Raw genomic sequence first — 27,424 nt, forward strand, 5'->3', positions numbered from 1 at the left:
ATACAAACCATAATGGCTTCATAAATTATTCGTCTATAGCATTTTTCAGAAATCGAAAGCATCTTATCACCATAAACCTGAAAACCCTAATGCCTGTCATCAAGGATCCTACGCTAGATAAAAGGGCGATCTGCAAATGCATATTGCAGCATCAGGAAACTCTATTGGACATGGATGACCACATTATGAATGTGGGGAAAGAATATGCTCAGTTGAAGAATATTGCTTCTAAAGGTACTTAAAACGCACGCTGAATAATCTTCCACTCATGATAATAAAAATGCGCATTTCGATGCGTTGCGATACTTGTACAGGCTTTAGAGAATATCAACTCTGCATATGTCTGAAATGCGCTGTGTATTCCTGCTATGAATGTTTGGATAAACTAAAAAACTATTCGCATGGTCGAAATCATGCTATCGTTCATCATGATTGTCAACAGTACATATCTACCGCTTTCGCCGCTCGCCGTGCCGGCATCCCTGCCGGGATTGGACGCTCCGCGCCCGGCATGCATGAAGAAAGAAAACGAAAGCCCAGGGCTACATGTAAAAAAGTAGCATCAAAAGCGGCGGAAGATGCCAGGCGCGGAGCGGCCAATCCCGGCTGGTATGCCTTGAAGGTAATGTTGAGATGGGATGAGTTCTGACGCCTGAGTTGCCTACATGAAATATGCAACCAGTTTTTCAGCAGGAAACCAACGAGGCCATTTAAACAGATGCATATTTCTATTTAGTTCTATCTTTTTCATCAATTGAACCAAATTTATACAGCTTTTTCCCAAAAATCATGGAGTGTATTTTGTGTCCCCCCTCTTTTCTCATAAAAATGCTATGTAGGGAGAACATGTAGCAAGAGCTTCCGTTCTTCGCCGTTCTGTGACCACTTGCAGCACACGCGGAGTACCATTTCCGCGCGACAAACCTGAAAAGGGCCACGGAGACCTTTACGGCCCTCTACATAACCAGAACTGGCCCCGACGTGACCCCGGGTACCATCGTTCATACCGCAACAGATCAAATCTGGTTTTGTTGCAACGTCGGTGGCCGTGCCAGTATCATCTGGGTCGTGAACCAAGATGCAGATGAAGCGGACCCCACAGATCCGGTACCGACCTGGTAATTGACGTCCCAACACCCCCGCTCGGAGCGCCGGTGCGTTGGCTCTTCAAAGGGGGGATGTAACGATGAGGACATCTTCGAGAGATCGCGAGTAAGCCCAAATCGGACGCGGGAAGCACGAATCGCGTGACCAACTCCACCAATTGAGTTACCGCGACCGAAAAAACCGGTTCGGAGAATGGCAATTGGCGCATTAGATTTCAGCGTGCCTCGTACAACCTGTGGAGGCCCGAGCCAGTGCGGAAAAGGAAGAGATCGGTACTGCCACCAATAAATCAGTTGCGGTGCAGCAACACCCATTAGTTTAGTTTAGTTTAACAGTTTATCCAAGAATCTTGTATAAAAAGGATGTATTCAATAAAATAAGTCGGGGGCAGAAGCCGTAGCGACACAAAATCCCCATAACTCGCTTCTCAACTCCAATCTTAGGTTAACAGGAACCTAACAGAGCGCTTCAACGGCCTGATCACCTGTACCGAAGCCTCTAAATCCTGCTCGGTTCACAACTAACCGACTCTCCTTGCCTCTCGCCCCCAAGTCGCTACCGACGCCCAAAGAAAGGATTCGGAGACTATGATTCCTAGTACGGCCACCCACATAACCTGCTAGGAGACCCAAGTCGTCTTTACCGTAGTCTACCAACAAAAAATCCGCTACATCCTCCACGGGCGGTTATTTCAAGTTGAGAAGCGACACTCCCTCTACGAAAGGTGACTACACTATCTCCTACAACAACTCCGGAGACACCCTTCATGTCCACCTCGCCGGCTCATCTGATAGTGTAGACCAATGTCATTATGAATTCGGTCATTATTCCAGTGATATCTTTGGAACATGGAATAGCCGATTCTCTGTCAACACATACAATGGAGACCTCATCTCGTCCAGTAATCTAACTATTGGTTCGCCACTTAATGGGTTATGGGCTATTATTCTTAAAAATCTCGACCCAGGGACCAACGCTTGCTCTATTCAGTACTTCCAGAATGCTATTGGTTCTGCTGTTATGTTTCTAAATGGAAACAATAGGAGCGTTGATGGAGGCGCATCGACATTTACGGTGAGGAATGATGCAGGTTCAGTGCAACTGCAAGCGCAGGGAGCAAAGGGTTATCGCATCGTTGACAGGAAATGTCATTGTTGAAATCACCACTCCAGCTTTATCGAGTACAACTGGTGCATTGGTGGTGTATGGAGGTGTTGCTGTTGGAGCCCATGTAGTGGCAGGAGGGAATCTTTATAGCAATGGCCCAGTTTACTCGAATGGTCAGGTTTGTGCTACTCAACCATGGGTTGCCAGTCAAACATTTCTTAGAAATGTTCAAGTTTTCAAACTTTTGACTAAAGACATGTGGCAATCCAACAATGCCTCGAAGGTCTTCTATGTTTCAACACCTGGCAAGGTACTTATGGAGTGGATGCTCAACCTCCATGGCACAGCAAACTCAAATGGTACATTGTCAATATTTCTCGGCCAAAGCGCTGGGTCGATGCCTCTCGTGTACTCGAGCGACTTTAACTTTAATTCGGGGGTCAATCGTACAATCACTGCAGCCTTCATTGTTACAGGGATGGCCAATAACGTTGCCTACTTCACAAATTTTAGTATCAGTCAGGCTGCTCCTGATACCACCACAGATGTTACCCTTATTAAAATCACTGAACTCGGACAATAGATTACACGCACTATTGCTATTATTAAAAATTGAGGAAGCTATACAAAGATAGAATGCAATGTGTGGACGTTCTAGGTCATTCAGTCTTCAATATCAAAGACGCCGTGAAGGGTGACATCGATAACTTCTGGAGATATTGTCAAGGTATGCTGACAGGAGATAAAAAATGTATCATATTGTATCTTCCGAAAACAGACCAGAACGAACACATCTTCAAAGATATTATGTCAATCATTCACTTGAAGAAACTGGATGAAATCTGTTTTCGAAATTCTGGCTACTTGGCCATTCTGCAGGATTGTGTTCTCTTAGGACACAATCATAATGAAAGGCTCTTTGTTCTAGAAATGCAGATGGAAAGTGCATGAACATGGCTTCCCTTTTTTTTCTCTATAAAAGATGGGGATGCAGATGGAGAACTGTATCCCCATTGGGTCATACAGTCCTTTCCTTTTCATGGCTTCTTTCATTGGACTGACCACAAAAAGAAACAAAAAAGAAACCACATGCATCTGAAACACAGATGCCAACACAGCTTTTCGACGATGAGGAGTAACGAATCCCTCAAGCCCACCTAGCCAGTTTAACCCATTTTTTATAAGCTTTTTCATTTTCGATTTCAATTTACTTTTCTCAAAAAGTTTTTTCATTTTGATATTACACATATATCCTAAAAAAAGTGGATAGATTGGCTAGGATACATAAGGAGAGAGAAAACACTTACATCTATGAAAATGTTTAATTCTAAACCACCTACATGAATGTAGACAAGAGAAGTCTAGCAGATGAGAAAATAGGATAAACTAGGACACGAGAGGATGGCAGCTAATAAGACTTGGTCCATGCAGGATGGCAGTTTTGCACCTACATACCCATTGTTCACATTTAGGAAAAAGGCACATTCAAACAGATAAGAGTAACCAGGCTTTTTCCTTATGAAACCACTGTTGTCAAAAAAATAGGCCTAGCTTGTCCTATTTTTTTGTCTGCTAGACTCCTTTTGTCTACATTCATGTAGGGAGTAAAGAAACACATTTATATATATATGGAAGAAAAAAACACTCCATATATATTCTAGCCACTCTAACCACTAATTTAGGGGTAATGTGTAATATCAAATGAAAAAAACATTTTGAAAAAAGTAAAATTGAAATTGAAAATGAAGAAGCTTGTAAAAACAGTGTTAAAATGGCTAGGTGGGCTTGAGGGAAGATGGCATCCCACTTTGTCAATGAGAGATTGAACATGTTATATTGATAGGATGAGAGAACATCTATTGAACCATTTTATCGATAAGATGGGAGAGTTCCTTTTCCATTTATAAAAGAGGGTCGCCAGTCTCCCCCCAGTCCCTCCCCAGCTCGAAGCCTTCTTTTCAAAAATGATTCCATATACAACAATTAACAATGGACTATGCAAATGATTGTGTGCTGGTGCCGAGATGGATATTGGAATGGTTGCTTTCAGGGAACAATGGACACCAAAGTCTAGAGCAAATCTGCATGGATTGTGGAAGGAGGTTTCAATTGCGAAGAATTGGACAGAAAGGATACAAGTTTCGATGCTATCCTTGTTGGAAGAGATATGTGGAGAGACGAGTCCACAGATGAGTCCACAAGCTATGATGTCGAAGGCTGAGAGATGGAGTCCCAAGATGAAGTGATATCATGGAGTCTTGAGAAGAAGCAAATGTCAAGTTAGAACCAGTGTTGACTTTGAATTAGGTGGAGTTTGGACACGTGAAATATTAGATGCATAAAATTTTATGTGTAAGTGCACTATACTGCATATCATCCCTTCATCAATAGTCCCGGACTTGGACAAACACCTTGGATGACTCGAAACACTTTGAAACACTCCAATGCATTGGGCAAACACCTTGGAAGACTCAAAACACTTTGAAACACTCCAATGCATTGGCAAAACACTTCTGTACTATGGGTTTTGCAACATACCTCCGTACTATGGGTTTTGCAACATACCTCCATACTATGGGTTTTGCAACATACCTCCATACTATGGGTTTTGCAACATACCTCCATACTATGGGTTTTGCAACATACCTCTGTACTATGGGTTTTGCGACATACCTCCGTACTATGGGTTTTGCAACATACCTCTGTACTATGGGTTTTGCGACATACCTCCATACTATGGGTTTTGGTACAGCGATGTTGACTATGGGCACTGTGGTAGTGCATGCCTGTGGTATATACCACAGGCATGCACTACCACATCATTGGCTAGGATGATGAGAGGTTTCCTGTATGCAATGACTCGGAAATAGGTGCAGAAAGTCGGGTATTCTCCTCTGTGGCCTCTGAGGGAAGTTTCGAGGCATACTGTCTTGGTAGATGAGATACATCCACCAATGCCATTGAAAGCCATCATTTCCGCATCCTGCAAATTGGTTTCAGAGAACAGAAGGCCCTGGTACATGTCGGAAACCAGAGACTTGCAGGCTCCTGTGTCTAGTACCACAGGTGCCCAGAGCTGAGCGATGATGCCTAGCGTCCAGCAAGGCTGTGTTTGGGTCTTGGTCTCGCTTTTGAGTACATTGCCTAAATCTACTGAGTAGAAGGCATTGATGGAAGGCACCGCGACCTCGAAATGGGGCACGATGTCGTTAATTGTTGCTTCCATAGCCTTGATCACACTCTCAAAGTGCTCTCTAGATTTGTCATTTTGTGGTTTTGTTGTTTTATTCTGGCGAGCAACTTGTTCAATAGCCAGCATGACTATATGCATCCGTTCGCTCTCTTTGTGTCTTTGGAGATGTGGATGGTCTTTAATGTGCAGAAATTTGGGGTTTCCGCAATGATAATAATAGTCTGAGTGAACGATATTGCCTGTCAGGAGAAATGCCACCAGTTGCAGGTTGGCATAAGAATCAAAGATAACAGGATCTTCAGAGCTCCACATCAAGAATTTCTCATGCTCATCAAGCCTTATCCAGGCAAGGAGGATCAAACGAGGGGTACCATCTTCTCGGACCTTTCGCAGGATTTGATCCTTGTCAGCTTCAGCTGTGGCAGTGATGTAGAGGTGGTGGGAACTCCATGCGACTGTGTAGGGGTTGTTCCCGAGGTGCCCGGTGCCTTGCTTTGGTTCTTTGGCGAAGAAGCTGAGTGTGCGGGGGTTGTTGCCCATCATCAGAGCCACTTGCGGGGTGCCCCAGATGATGGCTATGTTGTCCCAGACTCGGTCCCAGCCCTGCGTGGGTGTGCAGGGGTCCTCTTCCTTAGTCTCCATGACCTCAGAAAGAGGTGCAGTCATCAAAATTGTTGATTCCGAGTGCTTGGGTGAATGAAAGAATCCAATGGTGTGGAATCCTTGATTAGCGGCGGCTGTCCTTTCCAGTTCCGAAGCTGAAAAAAGAGTCTTGGTGGTAGTGGATGTCAAGTCCAGCTCCACTATGTAAGACTTCTTGGACTCCTGTTTGGGTTTCCAACCTGCGGGCATGGGTGCTCCATATGGTCCTTTCTTTCCATCTTCAGGATCTTTTCGGTTCGGGTTCTGCCAGCAGAAAACATTCCAATGCCTTTTCTGACAGAATTTGCAGGGTGCCGGGGGTTCCTTGTTGGGGTCCGGAACCATCTTCTGAGGACCATTGCGACCCTTTTTGGGGTTTCCGGTTTTATGTTGAGCCATCTGCTTAGGGCCTCTGTCAGTTCTGGTCTTTTGTGACTTCTTCTGAGCTTCTGCAGCACCGCTGTAGCAGGGGTCTCATCTTCTGGTGTCATCAGAGCCGAAATAAAGGCGCAGGAAGTCTTTTAATTTGGTCAGGTTCATGACGTTACAGGATTTGACCATGATTTGGATGTCGCTGGGCAATTGTTCAACTATTAGGTCGAAATGCTGGTCAGCGGGACATTCTATGTTTGCCCGGTCGCCATAAGTGAGGCGCCGGAGATGAGTTTTGTGGTCGATGAATGCAAGAAAGCTGCGAAATTCTTTGGGGTTTGCATGACAGCGCACATATTCAGCTTTGCGCTTGGACTTGGTTAGGGGGTCTCAGAACTCTTGAAGCAGTTCTTCCTTCCACCTTTTCCAGGTCCACGAGCGAGTTTCCTGGGCTTCCAGAGTGTAAAACCAGGCATTGGCAGGGGTTTTCTCAGCTATCATGGCTGGTAGGAGCTGTACCATCCTGGCATCTGATGTTGCGCTAACATTTTGAAGAAGTTGGACTTTGTTAAGCCATTCTTCAACGTCTTGGTTTCTTTTGCCCATAAACTCAGGCACGTCCTTTGCTTTCAAGGAATTGACCTTGGTGTCACTGGCCCACGGGGCCACTGGCACTTGGATTGGAGGCACTGCACCTGAAAAACTTGGTTTGGTATGCTCCCTGGGTGTGTCCGACATTTCCCACAGGGTTGTGGACCATTCTCTTGTAGCTCATGCTATGAGAGGTTGTTCAGGCAGCAGGTGATGTGCTAGGGCTTCTAAGGCTCGTGCAAGGCACTCATCTGCCGCTGTCTGACATTTGGAAAGCCTATGAAGCTGTTCCATAAGATTTTGAGTTGCCAACTGCATTGCAGCAGTCGAGCGGGCAATGTCTTCTTTTAATGCTGCCACTTCAGAGGCCATCATGGCCAAGTTAGGGGCTTCTGGTTTGACGGAAGTGGTCCCTGAATGCCTTGGGCATGTTGCGGGAGGGACTTTGACGTCCTCTGCAGGACCCTGACTATGAGTCTGGATCACAGGTGAGCGGCCTCACGTTGGTGAGTGTTTGACTGGCATCATTCTCAGTTTCATGAAGTTCTGTCTCCGAAACAAGAGAAAAAGTTTCCAAGTAGCTACCTGAGCAGATCTCAGTTTGCGCAAGAGTTTCAGTACAACCGAATAAGGTTTTCAGCTGAATTTGAGAGGGGAAGGTGGTTCATCATGCTTCTCCACCATGTAATGGATTTTTTGTAGGTAGACTATGGTAAAGACAACTTGGGTCTCCTAGCAGGTTATGTGGGTGTCCATACTAGGAATCGTAGTCTCCGAATCCTTTCTTTGGGCATTGGTAGCGAATTGGGGGCGAGAGGCAAGGAGAGTCAGTTAGTTGTGAACCGAGCAGGATTTAGAGGCTTCAGTGCAGGTGATCAGGCTGTTGAAGCGCTCTGTTAGGTTCCTGGTAACCTAAGATTGGAGTTGAGAAGCTAGTTGTGGGGATTTAGTGTTGCTACGGCTTCTGCCTGCTGACTTATTTTATTGAATTTGTCTTTTTATACAAGAATATGCTACGGTAATGTCTACACTAGTTTCTGTAGCCTTCATTAGGGTGGCGGCATCCGATCTTCCCATCTCGGACCATTGCCATGATCGATCATGGCTGCATAATGTATCCTTCATGCTGCGCTGGTGTAGCCCAGAACCGAGCTTGATCTTAGGGGTTTCAAAGCTTAGGTTACAATTGCGGAAACCTCAATCATGGTCACCTGATGCCTTTGAGCGAACCGGTTTATCAGAGTCATTTGCTACACAATGTCCTTCTTGCCTGCTTACTGTCAGTTGTCAAGACTATATGAAAAGCATGGATTTCGATGGTTCAGCGCCATCCCACTTCGCCGCTCCCTCATCCAAAGCCATATCCGCATCGACATGGTCATCCTGTACCAGCATATTCTTTGCATCATGCGACAAGAAGCAGAAACTGTTGAAAAGGTCGATTTATGGTTGCACATCTGTAATCTGCAGAACAAGGCTTTTAGATCTCATCGTGGAATGTGTTTTGAAGGCTCGATCATGATGGATGGTACCTCGGTGTCAGTTTACTTGAAACATCCTGAAGCTGACAAGTATGGAAAGTGCGGCGGTGGGAAAAAGTCGGCAAAGACCTTAGAAGCTGAGGTGAAGGCAGTATATGTGGAGAACAACTTGCCTGCTTGTCGAGCAGCAGAGAACTTTGTCATTATCGACACAAACAAGCATGATCTTCTCTACTGCCAAGACAGCAATGGTATGACATTCCACTACACCACCAACCAGTGAGCCGTGGAGACAGGTAGCTGGCGATTTGCAAAGAGACGAGAAGCAATGAAAGCCGGCAGCATTGATCTCATAGAATCACATATCCCAAGCCACAAGATGATGAATCTCATGGACTTTACTCGCTACCTTCTCATTCGCTGCGCTGATTGGGATTGTCGCAAGGAGTTCTACTCCCACCCTGCCCACATGCAATGGAAGTGGCATGCATTTATAAACTGTCAGAAGAACGAATCAGACCTCATAAGTGCCATGCACAACAAATACAGTGAAAACTTTACTGTTGTGATGGGTGATTGGAGCGACGCTGGTCAAACTGTGAGATTTCAGACCTCATCAAAGACAAAAGGTTGGTGCACCCTCTTTAAGCAGAACAGGATCAACTGCTTCCTTCTCGACAAGTACAAGACCTCATCTGTCTGCCCTCACTGTTCCTCTGACATTGAAAAAGGCTTCAAAACATGACCTCATTCAAAACCTTGGCACCGTCACGAAGGCAAGATTGAAAAAGTCCACAGATTGCTGGGTTGTACCAACCCTAACTGTTTGCAGCAAGCCTGGACAATGCGCTACTGGAATCGAGATATGCTGAGCACCTGCAATATGCTAATGATTGTGAGATCAATGTTGGATGGACACGGTAGACCAGAGGTGTTCAGCAGGAGGAGTGTTCCAGCGGTAGCGTAGCGTAGATTAGTTAGATTAAGGTTTCCGAACCGGTTGTCGCGCGGTTCAATCCCTGGTGTGGAGGCACTGACATTTGTTTTTGCTAATACACTAAGCATACCATTAACTTCGAACAATCCATGCCGTTATCTGAACCCATGCAGCCTAGATACTTTGACATACACGATTGTGACGTAATCAAATGGCTTTACAAAACATACATAGTAAAAAACGATATGGAACACTATTTTACAAATCAACCTCCCAACCGAATCACTCTAATTCCTACATGGCATGTAACATCCGAGTCCATCTTCAATTTCTAACCACCATTACATCTATAGACAAGGTAGCATTCCGTATCAGCCTCGTCGAAATCCAACTACTTGACTTCCCTTATCGGTAACCATTGTCATCCCGTCGATACCGATCACTCGGCATCCTTGGCGGCGGTTGACTGTACTCACTGCCACCTCCGCCATAATTTGAGCCACTATCCGAATATTGCGCCACAAAGCCACTATAGTCAGATTCTACAGTCGAGTCGCGCGGTCGTTGAGGTGGGGGCTGCTGGTAACCGTAGGCTGACCGCATGCCAGCCTGGCTACCGTAATTTGATTGACCATCATAATCATACGACATGGGAGGTGGACTCGCTACCATTCTCATATCGGGTACTCCCGGTGGCGTGGCACGACCGCTCGGGTGAACCAGGGCACGAACATACGGATTCGGAAGCGGTGGTTGCGGCCCATAGCCACTACCGCCGTACGCAGATCCAGGCCCCGTCGGATAGTATTCTGACCCAGGTCCGTAAAGGGCCGCAGTTTCCCTGCCATAGTTATTGTCCTCGTAATATGCATACTGTTCGGCTGGCTGGCTTATCAAGTCTACATCGACACTTGGTAGTGTAGGTGCGGGACGGGAGCTCTTTCCATACTTTGCAATCTCTTTGAGCTCCTTCTTTCGCGCCTGCTCTGCTCGTTTTCTCGACTTTTTGCGCAAGACTTCCGCGATACTAAATTTGTTCACTGTCAATAGGACAATTCTCGAAAAACAAACACGCATGAATTCCCTACCGTTTGTCGACCTTGTGACAACAATATTCTTTTAAATTGCCTCGAATATTGAACAATAGAGGAACATATATGAAGAAGGCAGCCACAAGTTGAATCGCCGAAATACCCCAAATGGCCACCGTAAGCGTCGAAAGCCAAATTTGGGCGGCTGGAACCTTTTGTGGCTGATTGATCATCAAATATCCCGCTGCTTCGAAGACATTGACGTCCGTCGGGGCATTACACAAGCCTCCTGATGATGTCGTATTAATGCTTGGTGCCCCGTTACTATCGGTTAAACAGAACCCTGGCGGATTGTTTCTCGGGCCGCCCGGTGGAGGATTATTCATGGTATCCTTGTACACGTCAAAGAGGAGGAAAAAGTTGAGTAGCTGACGTGGGAAGTCGGCAAGGAAAAGACGTTTCCATCCTAGCAAGAGAGCGATGATGAATACGACTTCAAAGCACATCTGCGAGAGCCGAAACACACCTCTAAAGGTGAAGAACACCCAGAAAGCCAGTCGATCAATCGGCTTCCTAGATCCCTCGATTTTGTCAAACAAGCAAAAGTGCGGATATGATCGGATGACATAGTATCTGTAGTTGACAAAAGCACCATCAGTATTTGAGTTCTACAAATCCAACCTGGGACAATGAATCACATACCGATAGGCCACAGTATTGGTAAAAGCGTAAGAAATGTCCCGAGACTTGACAATCGCCATGGCTTTTTTCCATTCAACGACCAATAAAACGTACGATAAAACTACAGTGGCCATGATGAGCCAAAAGCGGACTTGATTCGACAACGGCAGCGTGGACTCTTTGGTGGAATTTTCGTTCCCAACCAGCTGTTGCGGACTGACTTTGTCCAGCCCCTTGTCCACAGCGGTGATGATGAGCAACAAAACGACACCCAAATCGGCCATGTATACAAGGACAGACTTGAGTGTCATGACAAAAACCCATATGTACTCTAGTTGAGTAAAGCATGAGTTGTCCACAAAGTCCTCCACATCAATGAGGTCAAATTTGTGGTCTTCAATGTGCTCTCGCTTCCATTTTGCGGCGCCGCAACAAGACATTCTGCGTCAACGTCTCAAGGATAAACCGGGCCGGGCTCGTCCACACGGCGACTGGAGGAGAGGGGAAAGGGCACAAGCGGCCGCGTGTATGAGAGTCGGTGTGCAGAACCGGGTGAAGTTGACGCTGTCGAAGAAGATACGTGTTGGGAGTTTGCCAAAATGCAAAAAGTGTAGGTGATGTCCAATGGCGAAATCAACGACCTAGCATTTCCAATGTAAACGAGGCGCTGACAGCTCGTTCAAACGGACGGCCGCTTTTTCCCAACCTTTTTCCCCAACCTGGCCGCAAATCGGATAGAATGCATTGGAATGGCTTGTACAATGTGGATTGCATTTTATATTTGGCATTTTTGGAGACTTGGCACCAAAGCCATATGCGCAAAAGATGCTTGTTTGATCTTGTTTGATTTCTGTAGCAAGTCTTCTGATCACCCTCCAAATGCCATTCAACAATTCTTGATGCAAGAAACCAACGGACGGCTGCAACTCTTTTTTTTGTTTTCTTGCTGGCTGTCGGCTTCCCCAAAGGCCCTTGACGAGCTTTTTGCCGGTTGAATGCGTGGCCATATTGCCGTTTGAAACTAGGTTTCATAAAGTGACTTTCCAAGAATGTCCCTTCCATACAAGAACCTTGGAGATGGCCTTTTTTACCCCATCCGCCATTGCAAACAGTCTCCGAACAATGTCTCCAATCCGTCCAGTCCTTTAAGCAAGTGCGCCATGCAGGGCTTTAAACCCTTTGCCCAAAACGTCCCCCACATTGTGGTTTCCGGATGGGGGCGACAGGTTGGTCACGCGGGTCACAAGACTGTTATCTGTCCATAAATGGTCATATTGTTGCATTTACCGGCAGAATTGGCCCAAAACAGCCGGTCGCAGATGTTGAATAAAACTCGCCGAAGATGCCCATCCGTCCATCGTGCCTAGCCAGTTCTGTTCCTAAAGGTCCGCGATACATTGCGACAAGTCAATATGCCCGCTGTACAAGACACTGAAATCTTGGTGGAGGCGAGTGATGTCTCCAAGACGCTCGTTCGCACCAAGCAACTGCCAGACCTGACCGACAATGACCTGTTGGTGCGCATTGACAGATTCGGCCTGTCCGCCAACAACATTACATACTCCATGTTGGGAAGGTCGTACCAGTATTTTGACTTCTTTCCCACTGAAGACGCAAAATACGGTAAACCTCCGGTCTGGGCGTCGGCAACCATTGTTGACTCACGCCACCATCAGTTCAAAGCGGGTGATCGCATCTACGGATACTTTCCCCTGGCAAAGTACACGATTCTCCCCGTTTCAACGCGCGGTTTAACACCAGCATGGTTCTACGTCCACAGACCGCAACTTCCGGAAGACCGAAAGGTCTACAATCAGTACTTTGTCTGCGAAAAGGATCCTTTGTATCTTCCGAACAAGGAGCGGGAGATGATGCTCTTTAGGCCCTTGTACTGGACTAGCTACTTTTTGGATGATTACATGAATGAGTTCCAATACTTTGGTGCCAAGCGGATTATTGTCTCGAGCGCGAGCAGCAAGACTGCTTTTTGTTATGCATTTTTGGCAAAGAAACGAGGTGGAACCGAGATCATCGGTGTAACGTCCAAATCAAATGTGGAGTACTGCAAGAGCTTGGGCTTCTACGACTCCATTGTCACATATGACCAGGTCGACACGCTAAAGAGCAACGTTTCCACTGTCTACGTTGACGTTTCCGGAAACGCCGACCTTGGGCGGCAAATTCACGCGACGGTCGGAAGTGCGTTAAAAAAGTCATTGAGCGTCGGCATGTCTCATGCTCAAGAATCCCAGGGTGAATTTCCTGAAGGTGTGGAAGTCTTCTTTGCCCCTCCTTGGATGAAGAGGCGGCAGGAAGAATTACGCGGTCGGTTGCTTGGAATGATGGTCGCATCATGGAAGGATGCCATGGCCAACGTCCACAAATGGATCAAAATTACTGAAGTTGTCGGCCCCGAAGAGGTCGAAAAGACTTGGCAACGCTTGGCAAAGGGCGGGTTGAGTCCCGACGTTGGTCTGATTGGATACATGTGGAAGGACGGTGAAAAGGGCGGACCTGAAGTGTGGAGCAGAAAGAGCAAGCTCTAACTTGCAGATGGAACTATTGCATTGCAAAGATTTTCTGAGGCCGCTTAGGATTTATAAGGACATCATCGAATATATTGTACATACACCCAACGATGATCCTTTCTCATTTCAGTTGGATATCCAAATGCTTTATATTATGTTCAAGAAAAGAATCTAAAAAATAACAGTGAAACTAGGCAAACTACATCTCTAAACTCATCAACATGCAAAATATCAAGAACAAGCGGAAAACGTAACATTTACAGGGAAAAGGTAACAACCCAGCTATGGCATTCTCAAGAGACCAGTATGGGCTGGGGAACGGTATATGGCGCTGCAGACGGCGTATTGCCTTTTGATGAGGTCGACAAGCGCTCCACAGCGGGTTGCGGCTGTGAAGTAGGCGCTTGGGGAGGTGCTTTAATGGTCACGGTCACAGGACTTGTTCGCCCACCTTTTCTTGCGTCTGAGCTTTGGCTCACGCCCTTGTCTTCCCAAACTGTGACAGGATATGCTCTCTCACCGACTCTGTAAGACACAGACCCAGGGTCAGTCCACAGTACAAACTCATCTGGAAAAGCCTTGTCGAGAGAGTGCTGCTGTACACCCGCGTCCTCAGCAGCGTCGACAATTAGAGCATCGACGCGTCCACCGAGAATCGAAATGGCGCGGAACCCATTTCCTCGCAATGGATGCGACGGGTCCCAATGCTGAGAAAATTTCGATTGCATTCTTGAGGACAGGACGGATTGGAAACGTGCCCGAGTCGCAGCGGGAGTTGACGATGGCAGATGTGATGCGAGAAACGTCGATGCGGCTGATAGCTCGTTTAGCATCCTTTTTTCCCTTTGTAATATGCAAATGTAGGAAGGAAAGCCGTGAATCGAAACGAGGCTTTTATAGTCAGAAAATAGATTTGATGAACACGGTTGTTGTTGGGATGCGTTTGATTGTGTATGTTTAGCGTTTCAATCGTCAATCAACAGATATCCCCAAAATCAAAAGGCCGTTCGAGGCGTCTGCTTTGTTTTTATCCTCAAAAGTTCTTTTGGAAAAACGACAGCAACAAAGGGAGGAGAGCGATAAGCAACTCTTTGAAAAGGAACGCCTCCCCTCCGCTGTGGTCATGAGGGTTGTCATCCATTGGATAAGCGGCGCCTCAGGTGCCGCAACCTCCATTTAACCAAATATAGTTATATGGCTGCACTCGTTGTTGCCATGTTCGGTTGCTAGCGTATGGTTGGATCGGGTTCCCATGTCAACCCCGTGTATCACTTGAACTGTGTGACGCGGGCCGCAGAAATGCCTCACTCAGCTCCGACCTCTGCCTTTTCCTCATCTCGTTGATTTCTGCACCATGACACCTTCTATGCTCCTTTTTGATGGGGATCACTACAGCGCTGGACAATGGTACTTGATATGTCTTGTCATTTTAGTCGCAATACAGAGCATCCCGCGACTCTGGAGGAGCTTGCGCCATTTGCTTTGCAGACAGCGCAAAACAGTGGATGGTTTGTAGCCGATACTTGCCAGAAAGTCAGGTCTTGATAGGTTCCTAAATTGCGCTTTCCTTTGTCGTATTCTCTAGATGGTCAGCAAGCCACGACGCACAATCCCATTCTAGTGTTTTTCCATCGCTTGACCTATTTTCATCTCCCGTTCTATCCCTACTATCCGACCCGTCTCATCATTTTCCTTGTCCTCTACATACTCATTTCCGTGTTATTTGCTACGGGATCCATTACTTTGGAGAAGGATGTAGGATATCCACGTTATGGATACATGGCCCTTGCAAATCTATGCGCTGCAACCATCTTCGCCCTCAGAAACTCTCCAGCCTACTACCTTTTGGCCTTGCCATTTGAGCGGACAATCGAATTCCACAAGTGGTTTGGAATTGGGGCTATGGTTTTTGCATGGGTTCACGGTGGACTGTATCTACGACAGTGGGAAGCGCAGGATGTGACCGCTCTCATGTTCAACATGAGATCGAGGTTGGCCTTTGGCGCCGCGGTAGCTGCTCTAGTTGCGTTCGTGGTGCTGGCAGCTCAACGTCCCATCCGACGCAGAATGTGGGAGCTCTTTTGGGCCATTCATATATTTGGGTACGCTCCCGCACAACGTTGTTTGAAAGTGGTAGATCCTGCATGATTGCTCAAACATTTGCCTTTCCCATCAGTTTCCTCGCCATATTTGTTCTCGTAAATTTTCATACGACAAAAGGATTTGAATTCACACTACCACCGCTTCTCCTTTGGGGCTTGGACCGCGTTATCCGATTCACACGCGGATGGCTCAGACCTGCTGTTGCGGAGACCTCTGACTGCAACGGCCAGGTTACGCGTCTTGTGGTCCACCAAAACCCGCTGTGGGGACGCGCGTATCAAGCAGGACAGTACGTGTTCCTTAACGTTCCCCGTGCTGGCATGATCGAGTGGCATCCCGCCAGTATTGTGTCTGGTGCGCCATTGAAAAACGATCTGGAAGGTGCTGATGGCGCTTTCCCACCGACGCAGAATCAATACACGTTAGTGCTTCGCAACGTGGGCTCCTTCACTCGCCGATTGACGCAAGTCGGAGCAAGCCAAGAGAAACTTAAAGTGCGCATAGATGGTCCTTACGGAAAATGGGATCTCGTCGCGAAGAATTACAATCTTATTGTTCTTGTTGCCGGCGGAATAGGTGCAACGCCTATCCTGTCAGTTCTATTAACGGTTCTTCGCAAATCTTCAAAGACAGGATTCAATCGCAAAGTAGAGTTCATTTGGGCGGTGCAAACGGAGAATCAAATCATGTGGTTTGCCGATGAGCTTGCCCAAGCATCTGCCCTTGGTGCACGCATTCGGATCTTTGTGACGCAAACTTCCGAAACAACATCATCTACTGCGATGGTAACGCATACAGAAGACGGTGTCAAGATGTTTGCCGGATGTGAGATCTTGTACTTCCGACCCCATATCGAGGATGTGTGCCAAGACATCAAGAACAATTTTCCTGGAATTGAGACTGCTGTTGGAGGTGGGGTCTTATCACCTGTGTCTTTGATGGTTCATAGCTAATGGTTCTATACTTTCTAGTTTGCGGTCCTCCTGGAATGGTACGCTCTACTCGAGATGCAGTCCGAAAGTGCTCCGATGTGCGCTCTTTATGGCATCTACATGCCGAGGCATTTGATTTGTAGTACTCGCCGATGGACGGCACGACTATAGACAGTTTTGAATGGCTCGTCTAGGAAGAGGACCCTTTATAAGTTTGGATGAGTTTGTGAACGGCTGTACATAGTGTCTGTAACCGCAGGATGTATATATTTGATCTGTAAGGGTGGTAATCCCGATAGGACTGTATGCGCAGAATGTTCATGTAATCATGATCAGCCACATTGGAATGCGGGTGGAATGTAGTTGCACTTGATCGGGACTCGCACGGCGCGGCTGACGGTGGTTGACGGCCAACTCCAACACGCTCATCACATCTAGTGGACGCACGTAGTCGCGTTATATCACCGTATCATACAATAGACCTCCCCCCTCCCATCCGCGTCCCACGTTTCATATCCTGCTGTATTCCCAGCCGATACCATGAGCTTTTTGTTTAAAGCACGACCGCGGACGCCAGCCGAGTTGGTGAAGGGAACTAAGGACTCGGTGCAGAAATTGGACGCTGGAGATCGGAAAAAGGTAGGTAAGAGTAAGCGGTGCGGATCTGGCTAGCGAAAATGGCAGTCATGTGGCGGGAGACAGTGGATCCGAGACTCTCTGGATTTGACGTGGAGGCAGATTTTAGGCTCTGTTTGGACACTGGAAAATGGGCATTGAAGAAGAGGAGGATATGGAGAAAGACGTGGACTGGGAAAAAGTAACGAGTTGAAAGCAATCGGGATGCTAATAATCTAACATATCAGGCAAATGAAGAAATATCAAAAAATCTTATTTCCATGAAGACCATTTTGTATGGGGACGGTGGTAGGTACCTTAGACCACTTGCGAGGCTTTGTAGATGTGAGGTTGATCCGATGATTTGGGGTATAGAAAATGATCCAGTACCAGAGCAAGTCGCACAACTTTCGCAGGAGGTATATAACAACGATCTATTGCCATCACTCGTGCAGAATATAGCAAAGTTTGAGTTTGAGGTATTGTCCGTCATAATATATCACGTACGACACAACCCGTTAATCGTACTTCTCAATCCCTTCTGTAGGCAAAAAAAGATGTTGCACAGATATTTAACAACCTGCTTCGGAGACAAATCGGAACCCGGTTCCCCACTTCGGAGTACATCGGCACTCGAGAAGAGATATTGGTTGCCCTAATTCATGGGTTAGTACATCGCTGTAGATACTTCTAAAACATATTTCTCACAATGTTTTTCAGATATGAAAACCAAGAAATTGCTTTAAACTGTGGAATGATTCTTCGAGAATGCATTAGGCACGAATCGCTCGCAAAGTCCATCCTTGAAGGACCCCATTTCTGGAAATTCTTCAGTTACGTGGAACTATCGACTTTCGATGTAGCGTCGGATGCATTCGCAACCTTCAAAGTACGCTATGCAATTTGTTTTGCAACGGCTGCAAGATTGCTGATGGTGTTCATGTCAATGGTGTGCAGGACCTCCTTACAAAACACAAGCCCCTTGTTGCCGAGTTCCTTGCCAAAAATTACGACGAGGTAGGCGAAAGTTGTGAGACTGTTCGTCGCAATCGAAACTCACCCATCTTCGGTTACAGTTTTTTGACAAATATACACAACTTTTAAACTCGAACAACTATGTCACGAAACGCCAGTCGCTCAAGGTAGGAAGATGATAATACGCGAGTAACACACTTCGGTGTACTAATGGTGTACCAGCTCCTGGGAGAACTACTATTAGATCGGACAAATTTCACAATAATGACAAAGTACATTAGTAACGCGGAGAACCTCAAGCTTATGATGAACCTGTTGAGAGATAAAAGCCGCAATATTCAATTTGAAGCCTTTCATGTCTTCAAGGTGAGCAAGTGGGATATGCTAGGTGAAAGTGGCCAATGCTCACTTTCAATGCTTCCTTTAGGTCTTTGTGGCGAATCCAAATAAAGCAAAGCCAATATTGGACATATTGCAGAAAAATCGGGATAAACTGATCACATTTTTGAGCAACTTCCATAATGACCGAACAGGTATGTTGCGCCCGTTTCTCTCACCCGACGAGTATTGAACTTCATGATCAACGTAGACGACGAACAATTTAATGATGAGAAAGCATTCCTCATCAAGCAAATACATGAGCTTTGACAACTATACTCCGCAGGCTTCCTTGCTTGCGGGTGATGAGCACCTTTTCATCTTCGGACCGCCCGGACTTACCGGGGTGTTTATTGTATCTTTTTTGTGCTTTATTCTATTTCTGTAGCGAAACCGAATTGGCTTTTCAAGGCGTTGAAGGCGTAGCGACGCTGGAGAATGCACGGCTTTCTTTACTGTATACTGATAATATCCCCTAACATAAATGTGTTCAAACCAGTTGGACTGACTCATTCGAATGTGGATGGTTGTACCCACTCGCTGACGAAGCCGCACTCCGTTGGCCATCGAACAGCAACTCGCGTGGAATCTCGATAGGAACGGTCGCCGTTTGTTCGACTGTTTTGCATTCAGTTCAACAGGAACTGCTTGTAAGAAGCGACAGGGCGGATGAGGCTTTCAGTGGCTATCGTCAAACTGCAAGAATTTGGCCACGATCTCTGTCTGGGTTGTGCATCCCGTCCTCGAAGCTTTGTAGGCAGTTCCCCGCGGACAACCCCATTATTAACTTGAGAAACAGCCACCATGCCTAGAGAACCGCCCTTCGACCTCCTGAAATTCGCGCGAATGCGAATTCTCTTGGTACCTGTCCACCCCATCCGCCGCGATACGTTCCGCAAATATGTAGATAGTCTTTCGCAATTCGATGTCGTGTCCCTAATGGATTTGACACCACCCGACTCAAGCCGCTCCCAGTGTAAGTTCTTCTTTGCAATAAACGTTTACACGCAAAACTCGCATCTTTGTATGCCTCTCGGTTCTCACGCATTATTTGCTCAACTTCTCTTGACACAGCAAAGTTTACAGAACAAATGTATCACCATGAAGGTTATTTACACATAAATTATGTTACGAGTTATAATAAAGAGCATCTACCATTTGAGGAATTTCAACTGTATCGGCAAATTGTCGGGGTACGTCTCAGGTACCGCAGTAAAGTTGAGCTGGGCGAATTCACATGTTTACTTGCGAGAATAGGTGATTGGAATCATGCATTGTCAACAGGTTGACAGTATAGGGGAGGGATACAAGCGTTTTCAAAACATCCTGTCACGGGTATTGCTGCCTTTAATGCTGATCGGTACGAAAACTTGCTGATAAATATTATGTGATCTCTAGTACCCATCAGTGCTTGCATCGCGATGCTTTGCGTTCGAGCCAACTGAACAGCAAGCTGACGATACGAGAGGATGCATCATGATTCCCGATGATCCCAAAAAGCTGTCATTTTATCTAATGACGCAGATCAATGACTTGGCCAATGAGCTACTGGTCGCATTTGGAAACTTGGTCAGTGATACGCCCACCATAATCACATATGCCCGGACCGCGTCTGAAGTTTGTGCACATTAAACTTCCGTAGGCTGCCCATTTTGACAAGCGCCCGATGATTAGTGGGCCGCTGATGCCTTCCTCGATTGCATCAACTCCCATTAGTGCACACGCGACAACACTCCCCGCGTCTCCCGCTTCATTTACTCCGACTATGCAATCGCTCCCATCATCTGCATCCATCGTCCAATCTCCAAGTGTATCTGCGTCTCTTCCATTGAGCGGAGTATCTACTCCTATACGTGAAGGATCTGCCCCGCTTTTATCCGCTCAAGATTCAACTGCATCAATGCTGGGATTGGGCAATTTGTTTACGCCGGATAAGACAAAGAAACGGACGCCTGCACGTGCCCAAAAGCTGATTGCGGACTTATTTTTAATGGCTGGGAGGGTAGACCTGGCGATCAGTAGGTGCGGACCGGATTATGGGAGAGGATGATCTCGGTGAGACGTGCGTAACCTTACCAATCTTTTGGTTGCAGTTATTCCGCTGCGATTGAGGCTATGAAAGCTACTGGCGATTATCAATGGCTGGCGGCTGCCATGGAAGCGTACTATTGCGCGCTGATACTTTCTCTGTTGCCAAAGACAGGGCTATGGGTAAGGAACGGCAGTTGTCGTCAGGCTTACTCCGTCTTGCGTTGACGACATTGCGGTTCTACAGCCAAATACGGAAGATAGCCCTTCCTCTGAAACCGCCTCCCCAACTGGAAGTACCGGCACTCTCGGGCGGCAACCTTTGCGATCACCAACCTATTCCATCATCTTCGCAGCAGCTCAATCCCACCCGCAATTCCGCATGCTAATCTGTGATATACCCGACCGATACCGTGAAATTGCTTCTTTATACGAACGATCGTTCCAACCTGGACAGCCCGGTTTCTATCCACTGCTCCACATACATGCTTGCCTTGACATGGCGAGGTACCTTGCTGCAATGTGGGTCGCTAAATTCAACGGCCCAGTAACGAATGGAGCTGGTGTCATGCTGGTGGTGTCAGAAAGCAAAGGTATCGCGGATATTGCCTCCAACATCGGTCTCTCTGGATCTGGTGCTCGCGCTGCAAATACAGCGGGCACTGCAACGACAGTCGGACCAGCTTTCGACAAGGATCGCATCATCTTGAATGGCGGTTTAGGAGCCTCAAAAGTGGACGTATCGACGTGGGTAATGAAAGCTTGGGCATCTGGAGTAGAATATTTGACGCTGTCAGATCAGATTGGCTGTGTGACAAGCATCGCAACGGCATACGCTCAGATAGGGTACAAGAAGAAGCATGCATTCTTTTTGAGGCAAACGGCTCTCCTCCTGTTAGCAACTTTAAAAGGGAACAGGAAAGCGAGGGTGTCGATGTCGGATGTATCTGAAATTGGCGGTGAACGTGGAAGGAGTGCACAATTGACACATACTAGAGGTCTTTTTGAATGCATGCGGAGAGTTTGCGAGACGTTTGGCGTAGGTGATACAAGTGAGTACGAATCCTGCGTTTTCCACGATGGCACCGTTTAAATTTCTGTCACAGGTGCAGTTGAGGGCAGAGAAACTGCTGACGGAACAACCAGTCTAGAAGAAGACGACAACGAATGGTTAGACTTATATTTTGACGAAGATGATTTGGATATGGACGAACTGGACGCACATGACATCATGTCAAAGAAAATCCAAATTTCTCGGTTGCGGTATGGATGGCCGGAATTGCAGATTGATGTTTTGAAGGAGTGCATGGAAATATCAGAGGCAGCGGATAGTACGTTCTGCTGACTTGTTAGTCTACGAGAAAATTTTTGTGTTCACGCTTCGTGTGTGTTTTCGCATTAGGTCACGTCACCTATATCACATACGCTCTTCGCCTCCTGAACAGGCTCTATAAACACCTTAGCGAGCAAGAGCAAGTTGAGCACTTAGAGGCGATGCATACCGCTGCTGCACGTAGCAAAGCCCTGGAAGTGGCCATTGGGCCGAACAACAATCCCTTGAAGTCGCCGTGCGCTTTGGTGAAAGGCGCCAGTAAAGTTCCGGTCTTGCGAAGGCTGCGATTCGTGCGGTAAGAGCGAGTGTTGCAAGTTTGCGATGGGGGTAATAGATTTGTAATCTGTGTCCTGCAGACAACTGGCTACTGGGATTCCATATCCACACCCGCGGTCGTCACTTGACGGGACCTTGACTGCGGCAGCAAAGGCCGCGGATCCATTTTTATATAATCCTTTTGCGGCCAAGACGATTGCAGCCAAAGGGAACAAGGATCTTGGACGGGATGTAAGCCCCTTATATCCGGTCGTGATAGCGTCGAGCCCTCCATGTTCACATTGTTTTTCTCGTCGGTCATCAGGTTATTTTGATTGTGAATGAGCCTGCCTACTTTGATGTGACGTTGGCGAACCCATTTTCTTTCGACTTGGAGGTTCAAAGCCTGCTTATAAAGTGAGATTACGAACATCTTCTCAACTGTACTCCTACTTTAACAAGTTTCGTTGTATCTGACATGCTCTCTCAAAGCACAACTGGTATCCCGTTCAAACCCCGCCCAATTTCAATTGTCATTCCTGCGGAATCCCGATCGTTCACTGTCCGGCTTTCCGGAATCCCGCTTGCACCAGGAACACTTCTGATCAAAGGGTGTACTGTTCGATTATTTGCTGGAGCTGTGGAGGAGGATATTGCGCCCTTACAGCGGCTGCTGGATGATCCACGACAGAAAACCAAAGATGGGAGACGGAAACGGCAGGATGAGCGGGAGCGTTTTGGGAAGAAGAGGATTGAGTTCGCGGAGAAGAGAAAAGAGGCTGGCACTGTGGGACCTAAGGTTGAAAGGTAGGCTTTGTGTCTTGTATCCTTAGGCATCAGGGAATGGAGCGCTAATCGTCGTTACCTTTCACTTCTTGGGTTAAATTGATTGAGTTTAGAGAGGTGCCAGAGTGGTCTTTGCCGATTAAAGTCATTCCCGAGCAGCCCTTGGTTCAAGTTGTGCGAGACAGCCTTTTGTCTACCGGACCAATGATGCTCTTTGAAGGGGAGAGGTAAGGGCTGAACAAAACGTAATCAAAGTTAAAATTTGCTCTGATCAGTGGTCCCACTCTAGAACCACTTTTCCTATTCATTTGGTGAATAAGGGCACAACTCCAGTGGATTTTCTAACTATCGGTTTCGCTGAATCGTACCTTCCTGAAGCGGCCGGTGCAGAACCTATAGACGGAGCCGCGGAGGAACCGGAAGATGTGTACGAGCGCGACGTTCATGATCGCAGTATACGGGTCTTTTGGTTGGAGAAGGAGATTGGAGAGAGGATTCCCATTGCTAAGGTGGCAGATACAGGAGTGGAGAGAATTCCGGTCGCGTTAGCTCCAGGAGAACAGGTTACTATTGTTATTGGAGCGTTCGGAAAGAAGTGGAGGTATGGCGATGTGCGCGTTTGTTGAAAAGTTACATCGTTGGGAGAAAGATTGACTGTCTATTTCGTCTCTAGTACTGGTGGAACCATCAAACTAGATTATGGGCACGTGGGCTCATCAAAAACGCCTTCCAAAAACCAACCAATAGAAGATGCCCAGTCCAGTCCGACAGAAGGCATCCAAACGCCCACTTCACCACCAGATGACCACTTTTATACCCGTCAGATACTTATCCCTATCCTGATGACTGTTCAACCCGCCCTCCAACCGCTCAACATGGATATCCTCCTGCTGAGCGATGCATCTTCATCTTCCTCTATTCTCATGAGTGCTACACCGAACGGCGCCATGATCAATGGGACACAAAGAAATTTATCAATGGAAGAGATGACACTGGATGCAGAGTTGGCTTTACTACAGCAGGAAGGGCTCCCTGAGGAGGATCGGAAACGTGACCATTGCTTGTTCACCTTTGATTTGAGGAATGTGTGGAGGAGTCCCTTTGAAGTTGTCTTTGAGGTTTTTGATGGTAAGATATACAAAAGGACTCGGTGATCTGAGATTCAACTCTCAGACTCTGACTTGATTGTAGGTGCTGAGGACATAACTCCTAGCCATTCTACTAAAACTATCGTTCATGCTGGAATGACCAAACGGTTTGTGCTCTTTTGTAGTGTTTTATCATCTGGTCCTAGATTCATATCGTTTCCTTACGTATTTAGCATTCTCCTTCCCATCAAGCGCATTCATCTTCCATCGGCGACTACAACGCTCCCTATCCCCCAGCCAGATTGGAAACAATTCGTAGTTGGTAAAACCCGCAGACTTTCACCTTCAGAAGACCGAGAACGTCGCACGCTGTTCTGGTATCGTGAAGCACTTGTTGGTGGGGTAACACCCCTCCAACATTCCCAACAGCCGAGCATGGCACGAGGACGGATTGTGGCCACTTGGTATTATTCACAAGCTCGAGTGGGGAGCTTGTCATTGCGCGGATTACGATTAAGACGAGGATTGTTGAGCGTGTTGAAAAGGGAGGAAGTGAGGATCGAAGTGAAGGTTGTGCCCTTCACTGACTACAAAGGCGGTCAGGCAGAGGTGACAGGTGACGCCGATCATGTTTTGGCGGTGAAGAAGATGAAGAAAGGAAGCTTTCAAATTGGCCTGTGGGAAACAGCGGTCATTGAATGGAGCGTGTGGAATTTGAAAGGTAAGGACTTAGGCATCTTCATCGTCGCGAAATCGGCGCCTAAACTGTAGTGTAACAGACCGACCCTTTCAACCCCTCCTCCGAATTCTCCCTCACCCTGACCCGCCACCGACATCTCTTCCTATAACCATCCACACTCCAACCGATGACCGATCCGTTACATTTCATAGCGTACCGAATATACAATTCGGTGGCCCATTGCAAACCCCACTCTCTCCACTTGCCCCGTCCGAAAAAACAACCTATGCTTTGCCCGTGGTACCAACCGGCCAAGGGCGTATAAGGATATTATGGCATTTAGAGGACATCACTAGCATAACACCAACCAAGGCGTCTCGAGGCACTGTGTGGGAAGAGGATACATATTGGGGGGGTGATGGGATCCTGTTGGATATCGTCGACAAGGTCGAGCGATGATTGTGTAAATGTAGATGATGAAGAATGTATATGATGAAACCACCAATTCAGAGCACAGGGCGGACGCTAGTAGAATGCCCTTTATCATTGACGCTTCACAATTGACGCGTAGTTTCACTCGTTTCGCTTAGCTCTTTTATTGTGCCTTATTTACCAATCGTGCATGTTTTACTCCTGAGTATGCTCCATGGACGTTCCACAGCGCTCAACCTTGCCCACCCTGTTCTGCTTCTTTCTTCAACAGTCGGAACAGCCCAGCCGCTTCTCTAATTCTCGAAAATTGTATGCAAAACGCTTGAATCTCCACAAAGAAATCAGTAATAGATATCGTCCGATTGCGAATCAGGGACTGTAGAAAAACGCACACCTGTTGACGGACGTAATGGTGACAGTGAGATGACCATAACGTAATAACGTCGTAAGGTGCAACATACCAATCTCACTTGCCGATTTTGCATATATCTATCGCGAATAGACTCGCATGTTCCAATGCAATGTACAATATACATGTGTAAGAAATCCGGGGGAAGTGTCACGGCATTGGCTAGTCGGTTAACAACTTCCAATGAATGGAGGGACATGTTGATCGTGACTAGAACTTTCAAGTACCTAATTTGTTCAAAAGCGCCAATTAATGAAAGCCCGAATTGACAAAAATGCCCCCGCTCCTACTAACTCTTGCTGCCTTGGTGTCCCCATTAATCGAAGCAATGACTCCACAGCAAGATTTGGATTGTTTTCCACAAGATCTGGAAGATTTTGTGGAGAAAGTCCACAAGAGTTGACCATGTTTGGATCCGCTTCCAGAGCGCCAATCACGGACTAGAAAAAGAGACATGAACATCTCTTTCCACAGGGACGCTAGCAGTAACCACTGTGCCACCGTAAGCTTACCTGCAGTTGTACTAATGAAAGCGGTCCTTTGAGTGCCATAGACATCAATCTCCGCACTTCATCTTTTCGAGCTACAGTTTGGCACATGCTGAAATCCCACTCAATTCGGTGCATCACCTCCGGAGGGTCAAGCCACAGTACCTAAAATATTCAAGAGCAATCAACTACTGCCGCATAAACGCTAACAGAGGAAGGGGATTTCTAACTTCTTCCAAAGCTGGCAGGAGAATGCCTGGTGGCGGCACGGAAAAAGGCGGCGCAAAGCCAAGCAGGTCCAATTGTTCCCCATCCGTGCGAGCTCCCGAAAATAGATCCTTTGCGGCTACCAACGCTTCTTCTACCGTGGGGTCCGCCGGGTCCTCGCTCATCGGGATGGCAAAAACGCCGTCGGTGGTTGCTGCTGCTGCGTAGAACTTGTCAGCGCATTGCCTCAGACTAGTCAAGGCCGCTAGCACTTGCTGATCGCTCAGCGTTTGCGAAATTCGGGAAACATCTAGCTGCATCAGCAATTGTTTCGGGGAGCAACGCGAGAGCTACAAGTTGACTTGGTGTTAGTCAAATTCAGTGTACAAAGTTGAGACTGCCTTGAGAGAAACCTGGCACGGTACCTCTTCTCTGGCGCCTTTCGGTTCCACCAAAAGCCGCGACACTAGATATCGTTCACAATTCGTCACATCCAACCCTCTGGTCCCTTCCCCGGTTCGGCTCGGTCCCTTCATGTCCGGCGTGATATAATCCAAAAACGTTGACAAGAAGGGATGAGCATCGGCAGGAACTGACTCATACAAATCGTGGAGTATGTACAGAGCGGACAACCGAATTGCAGGCTACGAAAAGAGATCGAGTTAACCCACAACCGTCTCAAGATAAGGCCCGGAAAATCCTTACATTCGGAAGTAGCGTTCTCTCGCTAAGCAGCACACTAAGAGCACATGCGAAGTCAAACCGCCGGACGCTAGAGGAGAAAGAGTCTCGAAGTGCCAGGGCGGCTGTATCGAGGGGAAGTTCCACACGAGCAAGAACGGAATACAATAGATCGAGATCTGTTCCGTCTATCATTGCGAGCAACCTAATCGGAAACAGATGAAAGAGGGAGGATAGCAACAGTGACAGGAACCTGCCAAGGCGCTGATGTTGCGGGAGGGAGGCATGCAGACGGGAGCTCCGGATCTGCAGCACCTGCTCGATGCAAACCAGGAAAGCGCCAATAGTCATGCCTTTCGATAGCC

The 27,424-nt window shown here is 47.1% G+C and overlaps 9 protein-coding genes across 9 annotated transcripts; 5 read left to right on the forward strand and 4 right to left on the reverse strand.

Annotated features, from left to right (window-relative positions):
- Positions 1 to 4,975: 4,975 nt before the first annotated feature.
- SPPG_09455 (uncharacterized protein) lies at positions 4,976 to 7,159 on the reverse strand (the record flags this gene model as incomplete). The annotated part of the gene is made up of 2 exons (XM_016757621.1): positions 4,976 to 6,509; positions 6,843 to 7,159. 2 exons carry the CDS (start codon positions 7,157 to 7,159, stop codon positions 4,976 to 4,978), a joined length of 1,851 nt encoding a protein of 616 aa, XP_016605323.1.
- A 1,260-nt stretch (positions 7,160 to 8,419) lies between these two features.
- Positions 8,420 to 8,776, forward strand: SPPG_07213 (uncharacterized protein; the record flags this gene model as incomplete). Its single annotated transcript, XM_016755378.1, has 2 exons — positions 8,420 to 8,449; positions 8,483 to 8,776. The coding sequence occupies 2 exons, from the start codon at positions 8,420 to 8,422 to the stop codon at positions 8,774 to 8,776; spliced, it is 324 nt and encodes a 107-aa protein (XP_016605324.1).
- Positions 8,777 to 9,524: 748 nt separating this feature from the next.
- SPPG_07214 (vacuole protein) lies at positions 9,525 to 11,818 on the reverse strand. The gene is made up of 4 exons (XM_016755379.1): positions 11,164 to 11,818; positions 10,988 to 11,094; positions 10,519 to 10,927; positions 9,525 to 10,457 (listed from the first exon to the last, which is right to left on the reverse strand). The coding sequence occupies exons 1-4, from the start codon at positions 11,580 to 11,582 to the stop codon at positions 9,836 to 9,838; spliced, it is 1,557 nt and encodes a 518-aa protein (XP_016605325.1). The 5' UTR covers positions 11,583 to 11,818; the 3' UTR covers positions 9,525 to 9,835.
- Positions 11,819 to 12,396: 578 nt separating this feature from the next.
- On the forward strand, positions 12,397 to 13,866 carry SPPG_07215 (uncharacterized protein). The gene has a single exon (XM_016755380.1). It carries the CDS (start codon positions 12,555 to 12,557, stop codon positions 13,686 to 13,688), a length of 1,134 nt encoding a protein of 377 aa, XP_016605326.1. The 5' UTR covers positions 12,397 to 12,554; the 3' UTR covers positions 13,689 to 13,866.
- Positions 13,733 to 14,769, reverse strand: SPPG_07216 (uncharacterized protein). The gene has a single exon (XM_016755381.1). The coding sequence runs from the start codon at positions 14,501 to 14,503 to the stop codon at positions 13,964 to 13,966; it is 540 nt and encodes a 179-aa protein (XP_016605327.1). The 5' UTR covers positions 14,504 to 14,769; the 3' UTR covers positions 13,733 to 13,963.
- A 243-nt stretch (positions 14,770 to 15,012) lies between these two features.
- SPPG_07217 (uncharacterized protein) lies at positions 15,013 to 17,057 on the forward strand. The gene is made up of 4 exons (XM_016755382.1): positions 15,013 to 15,178; positions 15,256 to 15,772; positions 15,847 to 16,685; positions 16,745 to 17,057. The coding sequence occupies exons 1-4, from the start codon at positions 15,025 to 15,027 to the stop codon at positions 16,846 to 16,848; spliced, it is 1,614 nt and encodes a 537-aa protein (XP_016605328.1). The 5' UTR covers positions 15,013 to 15,024; the 3' UTR covers positions 16,849 to 17,057.
- A 50-nt stretch (positions 17,058 to 17,107) lies between these two features.
- On the forward strand, positions 17,108 to 19,171 carry SPPG_07218 (uncharacterized protein). The gene is made up of 10 exons (XM_016755383.1): positions 17,108 to 17,344; positions 17,569 to 17,629; positions 17,696 to 17,799; positions 17,868 to 17,986; positions 18,041 to 18,209; positions 18,278 to 18,337; positions 18,397 to 18,462; positions 18,518 to 18,661; positions 18,723 to 18,828; positions 18,885 to 19,171. The coding sequence occupies exons 1-10, from the start codon at positions 17,246 to 17,248 to the stop codon at positions 18,941 to 18,943; spliced, it is 987 nt and encodes a 328-aa protein (XP_016605329.1). The 5' UTR covers positions 17,108 to 17,245; the 3' UTR covers positions 18,944 to 19,171.
- Positions 19,172 to 19,240: 69 nt separating this feature from the next.
- On the forward strand, positions 19,241 to 25,419 carry SPPG_09456 (uncharacterized protein). Its single transcript, XM_016757622.1, has 18 exons — positions 19,241 to 19,649; positions 19,748 to 19,866; positions 19,931 to 20,008; positions 20,072 to 20,242; positions 20,316 to 20,695; positions 20,767 to 20,884; positions 20,949 to 21,753; positions 21,808 to 22,032; positions 22,104 to 22,329; positions 22,391 to 22,541; positions 22,615 to 22,706; positions 22,782 to 23,096; positions 23,189 to 23,302; positions 23,365 to 23,676; positions 23,749 to 24,203; positions 24,267 to 24,330; positions 24,397 to 24,884; positions 24,943 to 25,419. The coding sequence occupies exons 1-18, from the start codon at positions 19,478 to 19,480 to the stop codon at positions 25,299 to 25,301; spliced, it is 4,644 nt and encodes a 1,547-aa protein (XP_016605330.1). The 5' UTR covers positions 19,241 to 19,477; the 3' UTR covers positions 25,302 to 25,419.
- Positions 25,321 to 27,395, reverse strand: SPPG_07221 (uncharacterized protein). Its single transcript, XM_016755384.1, has 7 exons — positions 27,084 to 27,395; positions 26,804 to 27,022; positions 26,402 to 26,728; positions 26,196 to 26,336; positions 25,978 to 26,123; positions 25,736 to 25,910; positions 25,321 to 25,668 (listed from the first exon to the last, which is right to left on the reverse strand). Exons 1-7 carry the CDS (start codon positions 27,252 to 27,254, stop codon positions 25,507 to 25,509), a joined length of 1,341 nt encoding a protein of 446 aa, XP_016605331.1. The 5' UTR covers positions 27,255 to 27,395; the 3' UTR covers positions 25,321 to 25,506.
- Between the last annotated feature and the right edge of the window lie 29 nt (positions 27,396 to 27,424).

The sequence above is a fragment of the Spizellomyces punctatus genome, assembly GCF_000182565.1.
Source record: "Spizellomyces punctatus DAOM BR117 chromosome Unknown supercont1.15, whole genome shotgun sequence".
Lineage (NCBI taxonomy): Eukaryota > Fungi > Chytridiomycota > Chytridiomycetes > Spizellomycetales > Spizellomycetaceae > Spizellomyces > Spizellomyces punctatus.